This window comes from Halichoerus grypus, chromosome 14, assembly GCF_964656455.1.
Source record: "Halichoerus grypus chromosome 14, mHalGry1.hap1.1, whole genome shotgun sequence".
NCBI lineage: Eukaryota > Metazoa > Chordata > Mammalia > Carnivora > Phocidae > Halichoerus > Halichoerus grypus.
The window spans coordinates 1,222,872-1,245,595 of NC_135725.1; the positions used below are offsets into that span (position 1 = coordinate 1,222,872).

Sequence of the window (22,724 nt, forward strand, 5' to 3'; positions counted from 1 at the left end):
GAGGAGCTGTCGGAAGGTGGGCTCGCGTGTGGGGTGATGGGAAGTGTGGTGAAGCCTCAAATCCAGACATTGGGTAGCCTTGTGGGCCTATCAACACTTTAGTGTCCTTGAATCCCCATTTATCGTGATTAGCAGACATGTTAAAACAGAGAGGAGGGCGGGAAGGGAGAGGCTCTGGGGCCATACGCCAGGCAGAGCAGGACCCGGGGCCTTGCTGTGCGCAGGACAGGGTTTCACCCTACTGGCTCAGAAACTTAGCTGGAGCAGGAAGGCGTGACCTGCTTTACCTTTGGTTTGGATCTGAGTCGGGAGCTCTGGACCTGCGGCTGCCCTCTGGACGGTCTAGGGGGAAGGAGGTGCATTTAGCCAGACACAACCTGAGCGCTCGCGGTGCTCTGTGAGCACGGCGACAGCGCAGACCAGGCGCGGGCTCAGGCTGGCGTGGCCTGTGTTGGTGGCATGTTTTTAAAGGATGGTGCTGGTAGGTGACAGGACCATTACTGAATGAAAGTGAATTGACCTCTTCTCTCCGTCAAAGCATCCTACAAGTGAAAAAGACAAGTATTTTAAGTAGCAAAGAACATAAACGTGCAGTTCACAGAAGAAACACAGATGGTCAGGAAGCATGAAAGGATGTTCACTCTCCCTTTAAAAAAAAAAAAAGGAATGTTAAAACATAACAAAGTGCATTTTTGTGAAACATAAAGTTGGCAAACACATACTTTTAAAGATAAAGTACAGTAGATGCAAGATCTTGGCTCTCCTGGCACGTTCTCTGGAGCGTGGCTCCCTGCGCCGAGGTGAGCGTGAGGTGTGCTCTGTGCCCTAATTGTGGACAGCGGGGAAAGTGGGAGCCCTACGAGCGTGTGCTCACGGGAGAGGGTGTCTCAGGAGTCCTGAGGCAGGAACTTGCCTCCTGCCTGCCGCCCAGGTTCACGTGTGTGTGTGTGTGTGTGTGAGAGAGAGAGAGAGAGAGAGAGGTGCCGGGCATGGTCGGTGTGTGTGTGTGAGAGAGAGAGAGAGAGAGAGAGAGAGAGGTGCCGGGCATGGTCGGTGTGTGTGTGAGAGAGAGAGAGAGAGAGAGAGAGAGAGAGGTGCCGGGCATGGTCGGTGTGTGTGTGTGAGAGAGAGAGAGAGAGAGAGAGAGAGGTGCCGGGCATGGTCGGTGTGTGTGTGAGAGAGAGAGAGAGAGAGAGGTGCCGGGCATGGTCGGTGTGTGTGTGAGAGAGAGAGAGAGAGAGAGAGGTGCCGGGCATGGTCGGTGTGTGTGTGAGAGAGAGAGAGAGAGAGAGGTGCCGGGCATGGTCGGTGTGTGTGAGAGAGAGAGAGAGAGAGAGAGAGGTGCCGGGCATGGTCGGTGTGTGTGTGAGAGAGAGAGAGAGAGAGGTGCCGGGCATGGTTGGTGTGTGTGAGAGAGAGAGAGAGAGAGAGAGGTGCCGGGCATGGTCGGTGTGTGAGAGAGAGAGAGAGAGAGAGAGAGGTGCCGGGCATGGTCGGTGTGTGAGAGAGAGAGAGAGAGAGAGAGGTGCCGGGCATGGTCGGTGTGTGTGAGAGAGAGAGAGAGAGAGAGGTGCCGGGCATGGTCGGTGTGTGTGTGAGAGAGAGAGAGAGAGAGAGAGGTGCCGGGCATGGTCGGTGTGTGTGTGTGTGTGAGAGAGAGAGAGAGAGAGAGAGAGGTGCCGGGCATGGTCGGTGTGTGTGTGAGAGAGAGAGAGAGAGAGGTGCCGGGCATGGTCGGTGTGAGAGAGAGAGAGAGAGAGAGAGAGAGGTGCCGGGCATGGTCGGTGTGTGTGTGAGAGAGAGAGAGAGAGAGAGGTGCCGGGCATGGTCGGTGTGTGTGTGAGAGAGAGAGAGAGAGAGGTGCCGGGCATGGTCGGTGTGTGTGTGTGTGTGTGTGTGTGTGTGTGAGTGTGAGTGAGATGCTGGGCATCCTCTGTGTGTGTGTGTGTCTGTGTGTGAGTGAGATGCCCGCCATGCTTGGTAGGCCTGCCCCTATTCCCGCCTGCTTGAATACCTCAGCGGCATCTTGGCCCTGGAGCTGGGGTGGGAGGCCGGGGCTGTTGCTCTCACGGGTGCTCCTGAGCCCCGTCTGCGTCCCTGCTGGCCCAGGAGTCCCGGGGCCTCAGAGGCTGCTGTCCACGCAGTGTGCTTACGTCAGGGTGTGTGCATACCTGTGTGCCTGAGTGTCTGTGCTTGCACCACGTGTCGCCTCTGTGTTTGGCTGTCATCACTGACGCTTTTAAATGGACGTCAGAAAGTCCGTTGGGAGAGAACGTGAATGTAATTTGTATGCTCTGTGGGGTCATTTGTGTGGATTGCTGTTTCTTGTTCCCGTGCACGTGGGTGCGGTACCGGGTCCAAGCAGCATCTGTCGGGTGTAGACCCGCTGTGGACCCTGTGGGACCGGATCTGGGCTGTGGAAGGTCCCCGTCGGTGCCCGAGGGCCTGTGCACCCATGTGAGGACTCAGGCCCCGGCCTCCCGTGGCAGGTCATGCTGCGCTGGGCGTGGATGGGAAGCGTCTGGGTTGTTTGTGAACCGTGAGCTGGTGCGTGAGCTCAGTAAGCGATAGACAGTGTCCGTGGTGTCAGAGCACCGTGTCCGTGTCAGAGACACTGAAGAACCTGGTGGCCCAGGGAATGTGCACCTTCCAGTGCACCTTTTGCCATGAAACGGTAGTGCTGTTGGGCTGTTCGGCTTCTACCCTGTGTCCTTTCAGGCTCCTTTCCCAAAGACACGGGTGGTTCACAGAGAGAACCACGTCTTCCCCGGCCCGGCGGCTCCCGGCCCCGGACAGGCTGAACACGGCTGTGGGTTCTTCCTTCCGGAGCCCTGCGCTCTGTCTTGTGCCAGACGGGTAGCAAACCTTCTGTCTCCTCGTAGAAATAATTCTGAGGTACTTTTCTATGTCGGTAAGACTTAATAAACTTCTGTGCCATCGCAGGAGGGGGTCTGCACGTGTCCTGGCCGTGCAAAGACCCGGGTGGGCATTTTGTGTGGAGCTCGTCTGCCTCTCTTAGGTGTCGGCGCCCTCCCTCGTGGGCGGAGAGGTGTGAGGAGTCCTGGCAAATGCGCGAGAGGCGCACACGGACGCCAGCCCCATCTGGCTGCTGCGTGGGAATTGGACCACCACCTCCTCTGTTCCCAGCTTCTTGTGAGGAAGCCTGAGCGTGTGACATGAGCTTAAATCGGAGCCTAAGGAGACTGCACCTGCTGCAGTGTCGTGGGTCCAGCTCCCAGCTCCCCTGTCCCGGAGCCGCGCCCTCTGCTCTGCGGTGGGAGCCCCTGGCTGCGGGCCTCAGAGCTCTGCAGGTCTGCGGCGGGGACAGGTGTGCATCCGGGCTCCTCCTACCGCGAGCTGGGGAGCACACAGACGTGAAAATGTACTGCTCGCGCTTGTTGCAGGCCATCTGCACTCACGGACCACATCTGTGACTTCCCGTGCACACTGGATACTTCTGCTGGAGATTGGATCTTTTACCTTTCTCTCCTGTTTTGTTGTTTCCCATCTGGTTTCATTTGCCTTTGCTGTTTCTTTGCTGTTGACAAGTCAGTCAGCTCGTGGTCAGTGCCCCATCAGGGCAGCCTGCTCCCGTGTAGTGGGGGCGGGAGTGAGAAGTCAGTGTGGTGGGCCAGCCGCCCTCCCCCGTGGTGCGCACGCACCCCAGAACCCCCATCCCGCCGACTGGACCCGAGTGGAGGAGGGGACCCAGTGGGAAGGGTGCTGTGCTGTCTCCCGCAAGCTCTGGTGCAGGATGGCCCCAAGTGTCCACCCGCAAAGTGAGGCCCACAGAGCCCAGTGGTGTGGTGCTGGCCTTCGTCCTCGCCACCGTCCTGGGTATGTTGATGGCTGCGTACAGCCCCTCTGCCGTGCGTGGGTCCCTTCTCCCTGAGCCTGACTCCTGTCAGCAGGATTTGGCATGAGCATGCAGGCTTCCCGTGGCCTGTGTGGGGCCCAGCAGGTCTCTCCAGGGCGTGGCCGGCGACAGGGTGCCGTTCTGAGGAGTTGTGGGGAGTGGAACCCAACTGCGTGTTCTTCAAGGCAAGGCATCTGTCATATGGCCAGTAGCTTGTTTCACGTTGTAAAGTGACATAGTCATCCTAGTGAGATGTTCAGCACTTTAGAGAAACTGGCTGTTGTCAAGATGCTTTTCAGGCAGAATTTCAGGTTTTATAGTATGATTATTAGGAGACTGTGAGATCATCTAGATTATGACATTACTGTTAATTTGGTAACCACTCTGCTTGGGTGCTCGCTGCCCTGGGGCCCATCTCATGAGGTTCACATGCTTACAGGCCTGCATGTGTAACGAGTCCCCGTGTTGAGCTTTGTGTCGCGTGGAGGAGAAGTCAGGTTTATGCTGTCTTCACCTTACACCTTTAGGCTGCAGTTACATGATTCGTTCCTTTAGCCACTGGGCTCCAGCTCGGCAGTGGCTGTGAGTGCTTATCTTCGTGGAACGTATAATTGAGTGATGGAGATGGACAGTAATTCAGTGCCAATGTGACGCATGCCGTGAGCGACTCGGCTGTGAGAATAGCAGAGACGGGCGGGTAGGGAAGCCTGCACTGAGGTGACGTGGCTGCCAAGGCCTGCAAGATGAGGCATCACAAATAAGAACCTGTCTGTCATGAAGAAAGGAGCTGGAAGTCCACCAGAGTGTGAGATCCCTCTGCCTCACCAAGGACTTGTATCCAGAATAGGGGACTTCCTAGAAGTCTTAAGAAGAACATTTTGCACGTTTTCTGCAATGGAGAAAGCATATGGATTATTTGTACAGGCAGCCCCAAGAGAAGATGTCACACGTGGAGAGGTGCTCATCTCCTTCGTCATCAGGGAAATGCAGACCAGACCATGTGGGGGTCACCACATCCCGAGAAAGGCTGAGGTGGGCGCCACAGGAGACCCAGCGTGTCAAGGGTGGGAGCTCCTAGGATGTCTTGTGGGCTGGACTGTAGCCCTGATGGTGGCGTGCTCTCCCTGGAACACGTCCAGCAGGGAGGCTGAACCAGCATGGCGGGCAGGAAGATGGCTGAGTCCAAACCGCGGGCCACAGGAAGTGCACAGCTGCACCGTTCCAATTTTGTGGCGCTCGAAGCCTAGGGAAGGCTGTGTTTGCTGTTAGAAGTAAAGCAGCCGATGTCCTTGGGGAGGAGGTCTGGATCAGGGCAAGGAGGGGCCGCCTGGTGCGTCAGCCCTGTCTCAGTTTGGCTGCCCACACGTGTGCTCAAATTATGGCCACCCATTAAGCTGTTCACTTGTAACTCATGCAGTTTTTTTTTACAGGTATGTTATACCTAATTGTTTAAAATAGTAATTAATGGATGTTATATCTCTTTATAAAATTTGTAAGCACTTGGGCACCTGGGTGGCTCAGTCGTTGAGCTGCCTTCAGCTCAGGTCATGATCCCAGGGTCCTGGGATCGAGCCCTGCATCGGGCTCCCTGCTCGGCGGGAAGCCTGCTTCTCCCTCTCCCTCTCCCCCTGCTTGTGTTCCCTCTCTCGCTGTGTCTGTGTCAGAAAATAAAATCTTTAAAAAAAACCAAACTTGTAAGCATTTAAGTAATTTGTTCCAAAGTTTCAGTAAATAAAGGTCATTGACTTCTTAGTGAAAAAGTACGTAGGCAGCTCTGTTTGTGCCGTGTTCTAGACACTTCAGTGCTGCCAACTTTTGCTTCCCAGTGCTTGGAATGTGTGCTCTACATGTGTGGTGGGGCTGTCCTCTCCGTCTCCCACTCAGGTGTAGGGTCTGTGGGCTCACATCCTGAGCCCTGCTGCAGCCTCTCCTCCACCATGGCTGCTTTTGTCTCGAGTTTAAACAGAATGATCGTTATGCTCTCGGAGTACTTCCATGTCCTGTGGTGCCGCAGCTCATCACTAGGGCTCCTTCTGGTTTGGCAGAGCTGTGGGCTGAAGGCGCACATAGGAGGAGCGGACCTGCACAGAGCAGTGCTTTCTGCGTCCTTGCTGATGACCAGGAACCTGGACGCCGGGCAGCTGTCCAGGTGCCCCGTCCCGTGGCTGGGACTGAGGAGCCGAATGGGCTCTGAGAGACACAACGGGGGGCACGACCCTTGGTTTACGATGGGCAGCCTGCTTCTCGTCTCTCCTTTTTGCATTTTTTTGTTTTGTTCTGTTTTGTTTTGGTAACAACTAAAATGAAGTCAGTTGGAAGATAGGAAAATTCGTGGGTCTTTTTTTTTTTAAAGATTTATTTATTTGCTTGAGAGAGAACACACTCATGAGCTGGTGGGTGGGGGTGTGGCAGAGGGACAAGCAGACTCCTCGCTGACTCCCTGCTGACTGCAGAGCCGATGCGGGGTTGATTCCAGGACCCTGAGATCATGACTTGAGCCGAAATCAAAAGTTGGACTCTTAACCAACTGAGCTGCCCAGGCATCCCAGGGAAATTAGTGGGTCTTAACAAATCTCCATCTGTCCCGTGGGTCTGTTAGAAAGTCAAGTCTGGTAAAAGCGCTCTTCCCTGGCAGGCCTTGTGGCCAGCGTTGGTTTTAGAAGCGGGTTTTGGCGTGGGGAGGGATGACGACGGAAGGCTCCCGTCTGCAGGGCTGTGCCTCAGCACCAGATTCCCAGCTTCCTCCAGGGTAGCGCTTTTCACGAGTTTGCCCCGGGACCACAGTAAACTTTCTTTTGTGTTGTGGTCTATAATAACAAGTGAAGAAAAGATGTATGCGATAATGTCATGTGTCCCACATTTACTGCATTCTGTTCCATTTTAAAATGCTTGAAAAAATGCTGGTTAGGGGCGCCTGGGTGGCTCAGTCGGTGAAGCGTCTGCCTTCGGCTCAGGTCATGATCCCAGGGTCCTGGGATTGAGCCCCGCATCGGGCTCCCTGCTCAGTGGGGAGCCTGCTTCTGCCCCTCCCCCTGCTCATGTTCTCTCTCTCTTGCTCTCTCTCTCTCAAATAAATAAATAAAATCTTTTAAAAATGCTGGTTAAGGGGCGCCTGGGTGGCTCAGTTGGTTAAGCAACTGCCTTCGGCTCAGGTCATGATTCTGGAGTCCCGGGATCGAGTCCCACATCGGGCTCCCTGCTCGGCAGGGGGTCTGCTTCTCCCTCTGACCCTTCCCCTCTCATGCTCTCTGTCGCCCATTCTCTCTCTCAGATAAATAAATAAAATCTTTAAAAAAAAAAATAAAAATAAAAATGCTGGTTAAGCCCACTGAATTGTTTTCCTGAGCTGCTAATGGGTCACAACCTACAGAGTTTTCAAGTTGCTGACTGACATGCCTCGTTCTGGCCTGTGAGCCCCTCCGTGCTCTTCCCCATCCCTTTCCAGGCCCTAGTTGCTGCTTTGTCACTTGAAGCCATTCCCCAAATAAGACTGTGCTGTCCGTTTGTTCTCTGAACCCACCTCTGGCTTCCCTGATGAGTCTCCCTCGCCGGTGCTCCTGCAGCCTCTCTGAGAACAGGCCAAGCGCCCCGTGTATGGTCTCTCAGCGCCTCATAGCTTACGTGTCTGTATGAATTATGAGTGACACTCGATCCACATGACATGTAACCCTCCCCTGCCTGATCGCTGTCAGTTCAATGGGATTGTTTTATCCTGTCTCCACGACGGCTGAGCCTCCTCCATTGGTCCCCTCCGTGGTCGTCCCTGGGCCTCTTTGGGCCCTGTGCTGGGTTCGGTGCTCCGTGTTTTCTGGAGAGTGGGGTCGCTGCCCCACTGAGCAAGCAGAGAGTGTTCCCAGTGCAGGGCTCTCTCTGGCGGGGGTTTGCTGGGGGAGCCGAGGTCCGTAGAGCCGGTCTGTGGGCTCGGTGCAGGCTGTCTTGTCGTGGCCGGTGTGATGGGACGCAGACGCTAATCGGTAACCGTGTTCCTTTTGTTTCTGTTCAGCCACATCAGTGGGAACAAGATTGGCTGGGACAAGACGGGGAGCCACGGGGAGCCACAAGCTCGGGGAGACCCAGGAGACCAAACAAAGGTAGTAGCTCGGCTTTTATTCCTTCAGATCTTGACTCTTTGAGCATGTGATGTTAGGGCTTGGTTTGAAGCAAAGTGCTGTTTTTTTAAGCGTGTTGTAATAGACACTGGCAGGTGGGAAGGCAAGGGGGCGTCACACACTTTGGGGACGAGGGGGGGGTCACAGACTGGCGGGGGGGTGTCAAGGACAGTGACTGGGGGATGGGTCCCAGATGTCGTTGCGGGGGAGGGGGTCCCAGACGTCAGTGTGAGAGGGGGTCCAAGATGTCGTTGCGGGGGAGGGGGTCCCAGACGTCAGTGTGGGGGAAGAGGGGTCCCAGATATCAGTGTGGGGGAGAGGGTCCCAGATGTCAGTGTGAGAGGGGGTCCAAGATGTCGTTGCGGGGGAGGGGGTCTCGGGTGTCAATGTCGGGGAGGGGGTCCTGGACGTCAGTGTGGGGGAAGAGGGGTCCCAGACATCAGTGTGGGGGAGGGGGTCCCAGACGTCAGTGCGGGGGAGGGGTCCCAGACATGGGGGAGAGGGGGTCCTGGACGTCGGTGCGGGGGAGGGGGTCCCAGACATGGGGGAGAGGGGGTCCCGGACGTCGGTGCGGGGGAGGGGGTCCCAGATGCACGGGGGAGGGGAAGGCGACAGCTCCTGTCTTCCACAGGCTGGGCGGGGCCTACTGGAAAGCCTCCTGTCCGCTGGTACACACTCCTGTCAGGACTTAGAGCCTTGCAGAGCCCTCATCTCCTGCAGGGTTTTGTGGGGATTGAATGAGGAATCACTTCGAATGTACACGTTAGAAATGAAAGTAAAGTTCATTCCGTTCCCCCTTTTATCTGCCTCCCCCTGTTGCTAGTGACCCCTAGCATAGCCTCCTGCTGCAGAGCCATACCTGTGCCCGCACGTGTTTGTACACAAGGTGACGCCGTGTCGGGAATTCGTGTAAGGCTCCGGGTACTCTCGCTGTTGAAGGCTCATCCTGTGCATGAGCAACAGAAATGCTCTGTGGATGCCTGTTATTTGCAGAGCATCTTCCAAAATTTTCAGCTGCTTGTGTCTCTGTTCTGTGAATGGAGAGTATAGAAAACACTTATGGATTATCCTTGAGTTTTTTTTAAGGCCAGTTCTGGTACTTTGTGTTTTAAAGGATAAAATTAAGCACTTAAGTACATACCACTGTAAAGAATATGTTTTGTTTCAAAACAGAGAAATGTATATTCCTTAGATTGACACGAAATCAAGCAATAAGCAATTATTATTTCCAGCATTTATCATGAGAAAGAATAAAACCGTTTGTTATGCAAATAATAATTGATCTCAGTAAACACTTTGGACTTCGCTAAATTCATGAAGAGAAAGTGAAGGGTGTCCCTCTGCAGACTTCCCTTTCCCCAGCCCGCTTCCTGCAGCCTTCCATCCCTGAGCCCCACGTGGGGCCCACTCTCCCCTCTGCAGCTTGTGCACGTTCTGTGCTTTGGCGATTGGTTGTTACAGGATGGATATTTTTCACTTAATGCTATCCTACGTTCATATTTCTGTGTCATTATGTAAGGATCTGACTCATCAGTTTTAATGGAATTAGTTTGTTTTTTGCTTTACTTTTTAGTAAGCAGCTCCCTGTGTATACTTAATTTGGGGCGTTATGATGACCTGGGTTTGGGTTTCTGTCTGTTCTCTGAACGCCAGCTGTGGTGGTGAGGAGTGGGTGTGAGCCGCGGTGCTGCGAGTTCCTGGGCAGTGACACAGTGTCTCTGAGCGTCCCCTCCCATTTCCACACAGCGAGCAGGGGGGGACACGGTGGCTGCCCGGGGGTCAGCAAGCACAGAAGGCCACTCCCACCCTTAGGGGCCCCTGGGAATAGTGTGGCGGGGTCACCCACCCCCACCCAGGCTCGGGGGGCCACTCCCACTCCCTCTCTTTGGGGAGGGGTCCTCTGCACGAGACACACAGTGAAAGGAGTGGAAACATGACCTGACCCGTTCTCCCCTGTCGCCCATGGCTCTGCAGACGGAAGGCTCATCCACTGCCTCCTCGGGCAGCCAGCTCGCTGAAGGAAAGGGGAGCCAGATGGGCACTGTGCAGCCGATCCCGTGCCTCCTGTCCATGCCCACCCGCAACCACATGGACATCACCACACCGCCCTTGCCCCCGGTGGCGCCCGAGGTACTGAGAGTGGCGGAGCATCGGCACAAGAAGGGGCTGATGTACCCCTACATCTTCCACGTCCTGACAAAGGTACGGGTGGCCGCTTTCCATCTGACCAGGCACCTGAAACGGACTGCATTTCCCCATTCCTAAACGTTGAGAGAAAAGGCAAAAATGCGTACCTGTCAACGCACAAAGAGAAGAACGTGGGAAAGGGTTATTTTCCCCTTCGGTTTGATAGGAAATAGTTTTGAGATGTGTAATTAATGGCACATCATGTTATTTTTCTGACTTGTGATTTTATTTTCATTTCTAATTTTAAAATTTTCTGTACCATATTTATACCATAGTGTGAGGTTTAATTAGCTGTCACGTGCACTGCCTGTCTTCTCTGTCATCTGTCCTAGAGCACCCCTGTGGAGTGGCGGACAGCGCTCCGCATCCTCGGGCTTGTCGAGTGCAGCTTATAGCCCTTCAGCAGAAAATCGAACACAGGACTGTGTGACATGCTAACAGTCAGAAAATGTGATTTTGTGTTTATACAGTATCAGGATTTCACTTTATTAGTGTCTTACCAAACATATGCTTCAATAGATATCCAGTGTGGCATCGTTTTTGAATCTTGGTGTCTCGAATGGATCTATGTGTCCATTTAAATTTTCTCAGTGACTTGTAGTCTTTCTGTTGATGTTTATGGCCCTAGACCCACGATTTAACATGTAACCTCGGTGACCAGATTTCTCATGTGGATGGGTTTATTGCCATCATGTATTTTTAACATGTTTTCATCAGTGTCTGTACCCCCACAGATAATCAGACATTTTTCTCCCTGTTTTCTGCAATCCATCTGTGCTTTGTAAGGTGGGGTCAGTAAGTGCACAAGCCCCCCTGCCCCACAGCACCCCGAGCCGGACTGCGACCGTTAGCTGGCTGACCCGAGCATCGCTCCCTCGGTGTCAGTCCAAGGGCACCCAGAGTTTTATGTTTAAACCGCAGTCGCCTCCAGGTGTCATGCACTCTGTGATACGGGTCTGCACGTATGGTATCACTTTTCAGATTACGGTTGTGAGGTAAACATTTTATTTTTCAGGGGCAACGCATGTTGTAAGGGTAAGTGGAAAGTTCCTCTCGCGGGAGGATTTCCCGAGTTTAAAGGGACCTAGGTTTGGGGGAGATTGCGCCCTTTCCCCGTGGGGTTATGTGGGCTGTGAGGCCCTGGACCCCTGTGCTTCTGCCCTGCTGCTGTGGTCTACTCGGGGGCAGGCTGAGTGACAGACGGCCTGTCCTCTTCCACCACTCCCTCATCTCAAGGGCAAATATTGATAAAGTGACTGTGGTTGAGAAAAGTAAATGATTATCTCTTCAGATTTTAAAATGCCACCTACCATTTTTCTGTATGTCAGGGCAGGCTTAGCGTGTCAGGCATGCTGTTTGCTGTGAGCTACGTGGCTCTGGTATTAAATTGTCAGGCCGACGTGTCTTCAGTGAGGCGAGAGCTTCACACTCACGCAGGCAGCCGGCTGAGCCAGGGACCCGGAGAGAGTGCCCACCGCACTCTCTCTCACATAAATCTATGTGAAGAAAGAGCAAAGGCCAGGGAATTACTGAAAGAGTAGGTAGTGATAAATTTAACAGACATTGAAGGTCATATGTATACTCTTATGTCATGAACATTCCTAAATAAAGTTCCTGCAAAATCTCTCGAGATGTACCTTGATGCCATAGAATGTCGGAGACGGGGCCACAGAGGTCTTGCCACCACCTCAGGTGTGGATGCCCAGCCCCTTGTCTCGTGCCGTGTTGGCTGCGGGATGTGAGCAGAGTGGGCCTTCCTTCGAGGGCTGCCCCAGCGGCTGTGCGTGCCCCTCATTCAGGAGGCACGTCTCCCGAGTCCTGGCACATGCTGAAATTGTGCAGAATGAGGGAGGCTGCAGGGCGTGCTCGTTGGGAGACCATGTACGCACATGCTAACGTTTTATGGAAGAGCTTGGTAAAGACAATTTGACCATTTTATTTTCAGGATACTCATTTCTTGGATTTCACATAGGTCATTAAAAATTATGAATTTCATTACATATGACCATCTTGACTCATAAGTAAAATTTGCAAGTTCTCAGCATTTTCTATTCTATTTGTTGTCTGCTCTTATCTGTCCAGATTGGTTCAAAGATTTCGGGGTCGTCTATGTGGTTTCCTTATGCTCTTGGTTCCAGGTTAAAGATGAAACCATGTAGATTTTATTTTGACTCTTTGAGCGCATGTTTTGACAACCCACTAAATGAACTCTCCCTAACACCCCACTGCACGCAAGTGGTTAAGCAATTGATTTGGAATAGAATTGCAATGTCGTTAACTGGAGATAATGCAGTGTATTTCTGTGAGTTTGTTGTAAATTCAACATGAAAAATGTGCAATATTATTCTGCTTTCTTCCATGCAAAGGGTGAAATCAAAATTGCTGTTTCTATTGAAGATGAAGCCAGCAAAGACCTGCCTCCCGCCGCCCTGCTCTATAGGCCAGTTCGCCAGTATGTTTACGGAGTGCTGTTTAGCTTGGCAGAAAGCAGAAAGAAAACTGAGAGACTTGCTTTTAGAAAGAACAGACTTCCACCAGAATGTATGTACTGTGAAATCCATTGTTTGTTTTCCTCGGTACCTCGTAACCTCTTGTGCATTTTCCAAAGCCTCAGAGGATCGTGACTGAGTCTGCCCCGAGCGTCCCCACGCAAGACGGTGGGCTCCACGGGGTCCTTAGGACAGGAGGACCAGCCCCAGGCTGTTTTCCTCAGTAATGTTCCAGTCATGCTGTGTATTTGGTAAAACATGTGCACTTTAAACTGGATGTTGATCTGGAAACAGTCCGGACGGGCACCCTCTCCTGTGGCAAGCGCGTCCCAGGCAGGGCGACAGTGGCGTGTGCTCCGGTATCTGGTCCGTGTTCCTGGGGAGGCCCTCACTCCGTGTGGCTGCTTCTGTGCGGGTGTCGTGTGCCCGTGCACAGCCCGCAGCAGACAGGGCCCTGGTCACTGTCCCCCTCGAGGACTCCAGCTGATCGACCCTGGGGTGGAGGGGAAGTGCAAAGACGGAAGGTGCTGTTTGACAGGTTGGCAAAAGCTGAGGTCAGAGCATGCATTTTCCATCTTCCAATGGGGCAGCGTAATATTTGGGGAGAACCGTGTCTATCTTAGGTTATTTTATTTACTAATGTAGGAGATGTTAAAAGTCACTGTATATTTATTAGGAAATATAGAAAAGTTTCCCAAAACATACAGTCTAAAATAAGAATATCCTGACCTGTGGACATTGTGGATGACCAGAGCATCGCCTCAACTAAGACTGTTTAGGGACAGATCCCCTGTGTGTGCAGCGGGTCAGAGCAGGCCTGGTGGCATGCCGCAGCTGAGCTGTGCTCAGGGACGCACGTGACGGTCTTACCTTTGGACTCTGAACTGGAGAGATTCTAGCAATTCTAAAAGCTCGTTCCATAGGTTCTGACGTTTTCTGTTTCTGATTACTACGCTGCAGCGTGGTTCAGTAAGCCTTAAAATGAAGCGCCTCCATGCCCTGACCTGAGGGTGGCCACTGAGCTCTGTAGCTGCCTATAGCTAATGCGTCTGCCTCCTCGCCTGGGGCTGGAGGCCCCGCGGGAAATACTGAGTGTTGTCAGTGGACTCTACCGCGCCGGGACGGCCCTGGTGGACACATCCTCTTTCTCGCTTCGCACAGGGTTGGCCAGTGTTCTGCACCGGCCGGCGCAGGCCCTGCAGCTGCGACCTCCGTTCCAGGGCCGTGGCCCCTTGCTTCTGCCTTGGCCTAGACTGCCAGGTGCTGCAGAGTGCTGGGCAGCCCCATTTCCTGCTGTGCCCTCGGCTCCGGAGCACAAGTCTGGCTTTCGTGGTGAAAGCTGTTCTCTTCCTCATTTGGTTATGTTCCAGAAACAGTTCTCTGTATTTAGCACACTCCTGGGAGTTTTCCAGGATGGGTCCCCTCTGCAGCGCCCACAGCTTTGTAGAGCAGTCCAGGTGGGCTGCTGAGCTCTGTGTGCACCTCAGCGGTGGGCAGGTGCGCTCTTCCCATCTCGGGAGTTCTGTGTCACAGGTGAGCTGCGGGTGCCAGGGACGGCAGGAAGTCAGGGGGTCTCTGCCCTGCTGCAGGTGTGCGGTGCAGCCCTGTGCCATGCAGCATGCGCACCCCCTTGTTGCTTGCTCCGCACCTGGGCGGTGCAGGTGCCCGACTGGGCCCTGAGCAGGCAGTAGGGGATGCCGGAGGCACGGGATGGTGCTCGCTGCACAGACCAGCACCCTCTGGTCATAAGCAAGAGAGCAGTGCCCTGTGGTGCAGGGCTGGGCGTGCACGCGCACCACGCTGGTGGGGCTTGGCGCTTGTGGGGAGAGGACGGGTGGGGGGGGTGTAGGGACAGGACAGTGAAGAAGGGAGGAGTGGTACAGATGAGCTCTGTGAGCTCTAAAGCTCTTGTGCATGGGGGCGTGTGGACTGGCTGAGTTTCTTTTATATGTATGTATTTTTTTTTTTAAGATTTTTAAATTTATTTTGAAAGAGAGAGATCTGGGGAGGGGGGGCAGAGGGAGAGGGAGAATCTTGAGCAGACTCCGCACCAAGCATGGAGCCTGACGCGGGGCTCTATCTCACGACCCTGAGATCATGAACTGAGCCGAAACCAAGAGTCAGACACCTAACTGAATGCGCCTCCCAGGTGCCCCCCGGCTGAGTTTCTGGGGGAGGTTGGTGCTGAGCGCATTGTAGTTTTTCTGCTCAGGCGACGAAAGAAAGTGGGTTCTCACTTTTCTGTCAGTCACGGGGAAACCACTGAAGGGTGGGGAAGGGTGGGACATTTCTGTTCAGGAGGGTGGGCTGGGTAGGGACAGGCGGCTGAACGGAGGCAATGGGAAAGCAGCTGTGAACCAGCCCTGGGACGTCAGTGGCACCTAGAAAAGTGTGATTCACGTGGGTTACAGGTAACGGTGAACCTCTAGGTGGAAAGATGTGTCCATTTGACCTCTGAGTTTACAGGTTAAGAGACCGTTGTTAGCTCTGTAATGAGTGGCTTTAGAACCCAGGTCTCTTTGGTCTTTTTGGGGACCTGATACACTTGAATTTGTTTCATGCATTGGTTGTCTTAATGAGGGGAAAACAGCCTTAGAAAAGGTTCTTAGGTCAGTAATGCATGCTCTTTATTTGCTGGTGATCATGCTAACTGGAGCACCAGCTCTCCACAGGGAAGAGTTTTGTCCTTAGGAGCTTTTGTGAGCCTTGAGCCTCAACGCTGGGAGCTTACTCAGAGCAAACCTTGTGTGAGAGAGGAACGTGGTGACCTTCACCTCTCATTACAGTGCATTATGATTGTTCCCTGAGGACTGCTCCCTGAAGCCCGCTCTTAGATCCCAGCTGACTCAACGCAGATGTGGTGATGCCCCTGCCGTGGGTTTCCCGCCTGAAACATGTCATAAGTGATTGCGCATTTTGGTGTTCTTAGGGAGGAAGCCCTTGGGGCTGTGGATGAGGTGCGGTTGTTGTTGCTGCTCAGGAGTTCCCGGTTGATTAGGTTTGAAAGTTGAGTCTGTTGAAACCATGATTTACCCGTGGCCACTCTTAGACCATCTGTGGATGAAATGAGGTCAGTGGTACTTTGCAGGAGATTCATAAAGCCCTGACCGTGCACCATGAGGTCTCTGGGGCAGGTTTGTTTCTCAGCTGCCTGCTGGCCCCGCCGTCCACTCCGTGGGTCCCAGGTGAGCCCGCCGTCTGTGGCAGGTGAGGAGGCTCCGGGTCCAGCATGGTGTCAGCGTGATGTTGGTTCGATGTGCTCGCCGTGACAGCTGGGGGCTCCCCAGGAGGGCTTTGTTGTCAGAACCAGTCAGAGGACCCGTGAAGTCTGAAGGGTTGTTTAAAAATATTGAACTCTCACCACATTTAAGACCTGTATCCATTTGGAAATGCAGTCTCTCTCTCTCTCTCTTTTTTAAGTAGGCTCCATGCCCAGCATGGAGCTCATTGCCGGGCCTGAACTCATGACCCTGAGATCAAGACCTGAGTCAAGATCAAGAGTCAGACACTTAACTGACTGAGCCACCCAGGCGCCCCGGAAATGCAGTCTCTTGATCAAGACACAGGATAAAGCGTTTCATAATCTGTAACAAGTGCTCTAGTGCTCGTGTGATTTTAGCGAGTTTCATTTTTAAAGTCATATGGTTAAAGCGGGATATCCACCCTCAGATCCTTAAAAACTCTGGCCTGTGAAAGTCATACTGAATTACATGCTGGCAGTTTATTTTCTGTGTGTCCATCCCTGGGTTCCATTGTCTGCTGTTAGGAAATTCATCAGAAGATTATTTATTATGACAGTTAGCTGCTCAAAGTCACCGACGGGGGCGCTCCAGGCCCCTCCAGTGGGCCACGTGGAAGACCGCAGACCTGGCACAAGCGATTTGCCCCATATTCTGGATGGGGACAGTGGCAGTTGCTGGGATCTGCCTTTATGGCTGCTGGCTCTTGGGTGGGGCCTGGGGACAGTTGTCCGGCTGGAGGCTTGGAGCATGAAGCTCCCGCCCTGCTGGTGGCCCCAGGCTTGCTGCCCCCTGGGGGTGCCCCTCAGCTGTCCCTCACCCCGCCAGGGCAGTCAGGAGGGGCAGGAAGAAAGGGGGTCTGGTTCCAAAAAGACTGCAGGGTAACAAGACTCCTGGCCACGGTGGAAGAGGTAAAAATCCAGGAAGTAAAGCCCAGTGATGGGCACATTTTCAAATTATTGTCCCCTTAGAAAAACTAGCCTCAGGACTCCCCAGGACGTCAAAATTAAGTAAGAGAAACAGGCTTCTAGAAAGTGAAGGGACATAAGGTGCAGACACAGGAGATGAAAGTCTCCACTTTCTAAATAGGAAAAGCCAAAGGAAACCTGGATTTCTTCGTGGTGCAGTTTGCTTTTGCTTTAGAAATTTTGTTTGTGCCAAGTAATTGGTTCTACTGATTAAAAAGGAGTAAAATTAAATTGGTTCACTGTGGATTATATTATAGAACAGAATAATATGACCAATATTAGTGCGTTGTTTTAATATGTGTGAAATTTGGTTATCATACACATTTCCCCTGTGATTTTGTGAAGGCTGTTTATATTTATCTGAGTTTCCTTACTCTACAAAGCTTTCCAGGAGTAGCATTAGCGACTGCCTTTTCCTCAGCGACCTGTGAGCAGCGGCTCCATGTGGCAGGTCGTGGCCCTCCTTCAGAGCCGTGTTTGTCCTGGGTCCCTGCCCTCCTGGGTCTGACACACCGGGAGCGGCGTGCGCAGGGGCAGGAAGCGGGCGTAGTCGCGGGCGTGTCGGGAGCACCGCGCTCTGCGGCCTGGGGGGCCTCGCGCCGTGTGCTAGAGGGCGCCCACACACGTTTTCGCACCAGGGAGCGGGCAGCCAGCTGGGCCGCGCCCCTCACGTGTCCACTCCTGTGAGGAGGCAGGTGCAGCTGCCATTTGCCCAGTGTTCTGTTTCGGCATAGATGCAGAAGAACCAGGTTTTGTTTTTACTTACTGTGTGGTTTTGTTGCTTCTCTGCGCCGTGAGGCTCAGCAGGCGCGGCAGCCCCCCTCCCGACGTGCGCGCACACGCCTGCCCGCAGACCGCAGGCCCGGTTGGCTTGCGCCCCTCCTCCCTACGTGCGCGCACACGCTGCCCGCAGACCGCAGGCCCGGTTGGCTTGCGCCCCTCCTCCCTCGGCCGTGCACACTCGGCCGGGGCGGGCGTGGCTAGCGCTCGCGGTCGCCGGCCCTGGGCGTGGGCGTTCTGCATCGCGCGCTCTGCCGGCAGCCACCGCCGGCTGGTTGGAGTTGGCTCACGAAATGAACATTTTCCTCATTCCTGGCCTGGGACGGCGTCAGAACAGATTGGCAAGGCAGCTGGCTGCCCTGGGCTTCCGTGCGGCCGTGCCTGGCGTCCGAGGGGGCTGCTGGGTCCTCGCCAGCAGCTCAGGTGTGACAGCGTGGTAGGTCCCAGCCTGTACTTTGAGGAGGTGCTTCCCGTAAAGAAGGCGCATTGTAGACGAGGCCTCTAGCAGGACAGAAAACCAGCACCCCGGGGTGGTTTTTGCCGACGTAAATGTCGCTTGAGCGTGAGGGAAGGAAGACAGTCTCCCGTTCAGTGTTTTCAGTTCTGCCTGAAAGGGTGAGTTTTTCTGTCGGTGGAAAAGCTGAGGTGAATGTTCGCTGATGGCGTCGCGGCAGGGTTTCTGGGCATGAGGGCGTGTCTTACACAACGTGGGGTCGTCGCGGCCATGCTGATCTATCACAGTGCTGTTGTCTGAGTGGCAGACGTGTGTGCCCAGGGGGCCCGTAATACCCCGGCTTCCCCATGTGTGATCCCCACGTAACCAGTGCTTTTGGCAAACACAGGAGCCCAGAGGTTGTGCTGTTGGCGCCTCTCCTTCTGATTGTCCCTGCGAGTGGAGTCACAGAGCCTGAGCCCTCCGTCCCGGGCGGGTGCGTGGATGGGGACATGCACACAGGGACGGCTGCGCGTCACCTGGAAACTGCCGTCCCTGGGATCCTTTATCCGCACTGGGCTGTGATGAGTTAACTGTGGTCAGCCTCACACAATGTAGCTTGTAGCCACATAACAGGCAGGAGGTGCCTGTGTTTCCTTCTCAAGGTTGCCTTAGGGTGAGTCCTCGGCCCCTTTCTGTGGTACCTGGTCCCAGGGCTGGGCCTCAGGGTTTGAGGACACCCTGGGTCTCGCGTGGCACGTGGCGGTTGGCCCCTGAGCCTCCCCTGCCTCCTCAGCTCCCCACCCCCGCCTGGTACATAGAAGGTGCTCAGTAAATACCTATGAGGTGATTGGCCATAGGCTCCCCCACTGTTAAGTGATGGTACGTGAGACGACTTCCAGAAGCAGATACACACACGTTAAAGGTAAAGCAAGTCAGGAGCAGCTTTGCTCTCGGGACAAAGTTTTGTGTTCCTTCCCTTGTATTTCCTAAATTAGATTCAAGCTGTTCATGAGTAGTGCAGTTAGGCAACAAAAATACTTAGAGCGACAAGAGGAAGTGACTACACGGGACCCCTCCTTCACAGGGAGCGCAGCCCTGCCCCCCCTCGCTCCTGGTGGGTGCAGAGCATGTCCCCGGCGGCCTCTGCCAGCTGGAAGATGCGTGCACAGCTGTCTGGGGAGCCCCGGGGGGAGTGGGGACAGGCGGGCGTGAGGGGCTGCCTCCATGCCCCCCACCCCCCCTTCCATGTGGGGCCTGGACCTCGAGAACAAGAGGGTGCTGCCCAGACCTGTTTCTAGATGAAAGCAGGACACAATAAAGTAGAATGACCGTGGCAGGTGTTAGAGAGCAGTGGGGACAGAGGTGCAGATGGACTTAGTGAGGACGCCTCCCAGAGGGCTCAGGTCAGAGACCTGGCACCGGGCAGCCACCTCGTGTGAGCGTGCGTGCGTGCGTGAGCGTGCGTGCGCGTGTGGTGAGGAGAAAGTGAAAGAACCGAGATTAGCGAATCCTACAGAGATAAAATCTAATCAGTGCCTTTAAACCTTTGCCACCAAAATGAATATGTTTCAAAATAGATTTGTGCGTTTTTGCTTCTTTTGGCAAGGAAATGAACATTGCGGATTAACCGGGAGACACACAGCAGCCTGCTGGTTAAGGGCTTGTTTTGTGACCAACCTTGTCCTCTTTATCTGGGGCTGACGACTGCCAGCCCCTGATACTAGTTGGGCTGAGGGGGCCTTGTGGTGACGGCTGCCGGTGTGCAGGCCGCGTGTGCCGAGGCCTGTCGGTGTGGGGCTAGATTGTGAGTCCAAGGACAGGGACTGCGTGGGTGCGTGTCTGACGTCTCAAAATACGGATGAATACAAAGATGCACGTATTTATGTATACATGTGTATCTGTTTGCGCTTAATGGACCTCAAGTATTTTACACATTTTAGATTTTTCTTTAGTGTTTAAATGTTAAGATACTCAAATGTGAATGAAAGGGATTTTCCCAGTGACAAAACAGTAACTTTTTTGTGAGAAGACAATTTTGGGGAGCTATCTTGACCGGCACCCTGCTCCAGCAGCCTGCTCCTGGGGTGGGAGTCCCAGGGTTCCGCAGCAGCGCACCTTTCCCTGCCTTGTCTGGGGCTGGGTGTGCGGAGCTGGCTGTCCTGTTGCTGATGCCCTGTGTGTCCAGGTGTCTGGCTGCCCACATTCTCCAGGACCCTGTGCAGGCAGGACTGGGGAGCTGCAGGTGGTCCATCGCTCATTCCACCAGAGTTTGGGCCTTCAGTCTCCCGTCTGCATTGGGCGGTACTTTCGGGAAAGTGAGCCCATCTGGGATGCTCTTGTTTGGGTAGAAGGGCCTGTGGAAGAGGACAGTGGAGTGCCAGTGCCATCTGGTTCTGGGTGGGTCACGCTGGCTGCTTCTTGGTTCCCACTTCTGCTCCAGCAGTCATGGGCCCAAGTGAGCTTTCATTGCCCAGGAAACACACACCCAAAGCCCAGCATCGGCCTGTCCCCTCAGTGCAGCGAGGGGACACTGGACGCGGTCCCTGTGGTGTGCCATGTCTTCACCGTGACTCCCCTGTCACACTTTTCTCTTACTGGATTTAAATGTATGTGGGAAGAGGTGCTTGTTTGTGCTTTAAGAATTAATGGACTCGAATAGTGGTAAGACAACTATGGGGAAGAGGCCACTGTTTCGTATTAGATCAGCTTAGACCTTCTTGCCTTTTTGGAGATGAAATGGGGAATTTTATTATGCTTTGTCTTCAGTCTTCCTGAATAGAATTACCATGTGCTGACATCACCTGGGATTTCAAAACACTGAATCTTGCCTCAGTTTGCCGCCTTACTGGGCTTTTAGGGTCTCACTGCAGGGCACTTATTTTTACTAATCTTTAAAAACACAGTTTAAAAGGGGACCTCCCAGCGAAGTGGCACCAAGTGCGGATTGTTTCTCAAATCTGATAGTGAAAGTGTCTATGTAGAAAAAGATTAGCTATCTAAATTGGATTTCCGTGATAATCATATACTTCTGTAAATTTTACCAGTTGTAAATATTAAAACGTAACAGACTTAATAAATTTTTTCCAACCTCTCTGATTTGTACATCTTAGTTGTATGGGGAAATCAAGTCATGATTTGATTGAGGAGAAACTTACCAGTGGCCTGAATGGAAATCTGATTGAGCCACGAGAAAGTGCGTAGGGGACAGAACGTTCTAGACCCGAGGACTGGTGGCCCGTGGCTTGCTGATGAGAGAATGCACTGACGTGTGAGCGGTGGCATCTGCAGACTGTAATTGTTGGAGGGTTGGATATGTTTCGGCTCCCAGTGGCTGAGCTGGGCGTAAATGGTTCTCCTCTGCTCTTCCCTCCTCCAGTTCCGCCTGTGATCATTAAAGAGTGGGCAGCTTACAAGGGGAAATCTCCGCAGACGCCAGAGCTGGTGGAAGCGCTTGCCTTCAGGGAGTGGACCTGCCCCAACTTGAAGCGGCTGTGGCTGGGGAAGGCGGTGGAAGACAAGAACCGCAGGATGAGGGCCTTCCTGGCCTGTATGAGGTCGGACACGCCCGCCATGCTCAACCCAGCCAGCGTGCCCACCCACCTCACGGTGCTGTGCTGCGTCCTACGGTAGGCGGGCCGGCGCCCCGGATGCCGTGCGTGTGCATGCGGAGTGGTCCCCGTCCCGTGTTCGCGTGGTGGAGATGCAGTGTGCGTCGGAACTGATCCTGTGTGGCATGTTGGTGGGATGGCTGTATGCGTGTACTGTATGTAAATATCATACTGATTTTAAACAGAATTTCTCCCTTAAACGTTAGAGATGTTGAAGGCTGTGTGTGTTATGTGTCGTTAGGAGTTCTGAAGGGCAGCTGTAGCTCTTTTAATCATGTGTAGATTGGTACGGACTTGTGGTTATCTGTTTTATTCCTAGGGTTATAACCTGACGTATCCTTGTTTGTTTGGTTGCTCAGATTGTTCCAGCTCGGGCCTCGGGGGCTCATTCAGTGGGCTCTTGTGTCCTCTGTGCCCCCAGCACATTCTTGCTTTCTGGTACCACAAGATGCCTGCTTCGCTCTGGACCCTGCCTTCTCCAGGGGTCCGGCTCCTGCCCCTTGGAGAGGGATTGAAAACCCGGATCTGGGCCTGCATGCTGGCATGCCCTCAGCCGACAGCCCCGGATGCCTGTGTGGACACTGTTGGTGTTGGGAGTTAGTTCGTGCTGACATGCATGTCTGAACTAGGTTCATTAGTTTTTTGAGGGGTTTTTTGAACCAATTTCCAACTTAGGAAAAAGTTGCAAGTACAGTACAAAGAGCTTTTTTTGTTTTAAGAGTTTAATTTTTTTGATTGAAGTATAATTAATATACATTATATTAGTTTCAGGCGTACAACGTATTGACTCAACAGTCGTGTGCATTATCAGTGCTCACCACACACACAGACTCCTAATACGGAGAAGAAACTGATGGTTGCAGAGCAGGAGGTGATGGGGTGGGCAAAATAGAGCCTTTTTTTAACCCACATACTGGAGTGTGGTTTTCGAACAAACAAGGGCATTTTCTGATAAAAGCACAATGTAGTCATCAGGATCAACATCATGCCTATTTCTGTCTAACTTCAGGGTCCGTTTAAGAGCCTCTGTTTGTGTTTGGAGGTAAAGTCCT

At 53.4% G+C, this 22,724-nt stretch overlaps 1 protein-coding gene across 3 annotated transcripts in view; it reads left to right on the plus strand.

Moving 5' to 3' along the window:
• The window catches only part of FAM120A (family with sequence similarity 120 member A), a 93,832-nt gene that overhangs the window by 46,367 nt on the left and 24,741 nt on the right, over positions 1 to 22,724 (plus strand). For all 3 annotated transcript variants that reach the window (XM_036113721.2, XM_036113722.2, XM_036113719.2), the window contains exons 8-11: positions 7,860 to 7,947; positions 9,940 to 10,167; positions 12,519 to 12,693; positions 21,441 to 21,690. In XM_036113721.2, coding sequence (XP_035969614.1) covers positions 7,860 to 7,947; positions 9,940 to 10,167; positions 12,519 to 12,693; positions 21,441 to 21,690 — 741 coding nt within the window. The remainder of the gene's footprint in view (positions 1 to 7,859; positions 7,948 to 9,939; positions 10,168 to 12,518; positions 12,694 to 21,440; positions 21,691 to 22,724) is intronic.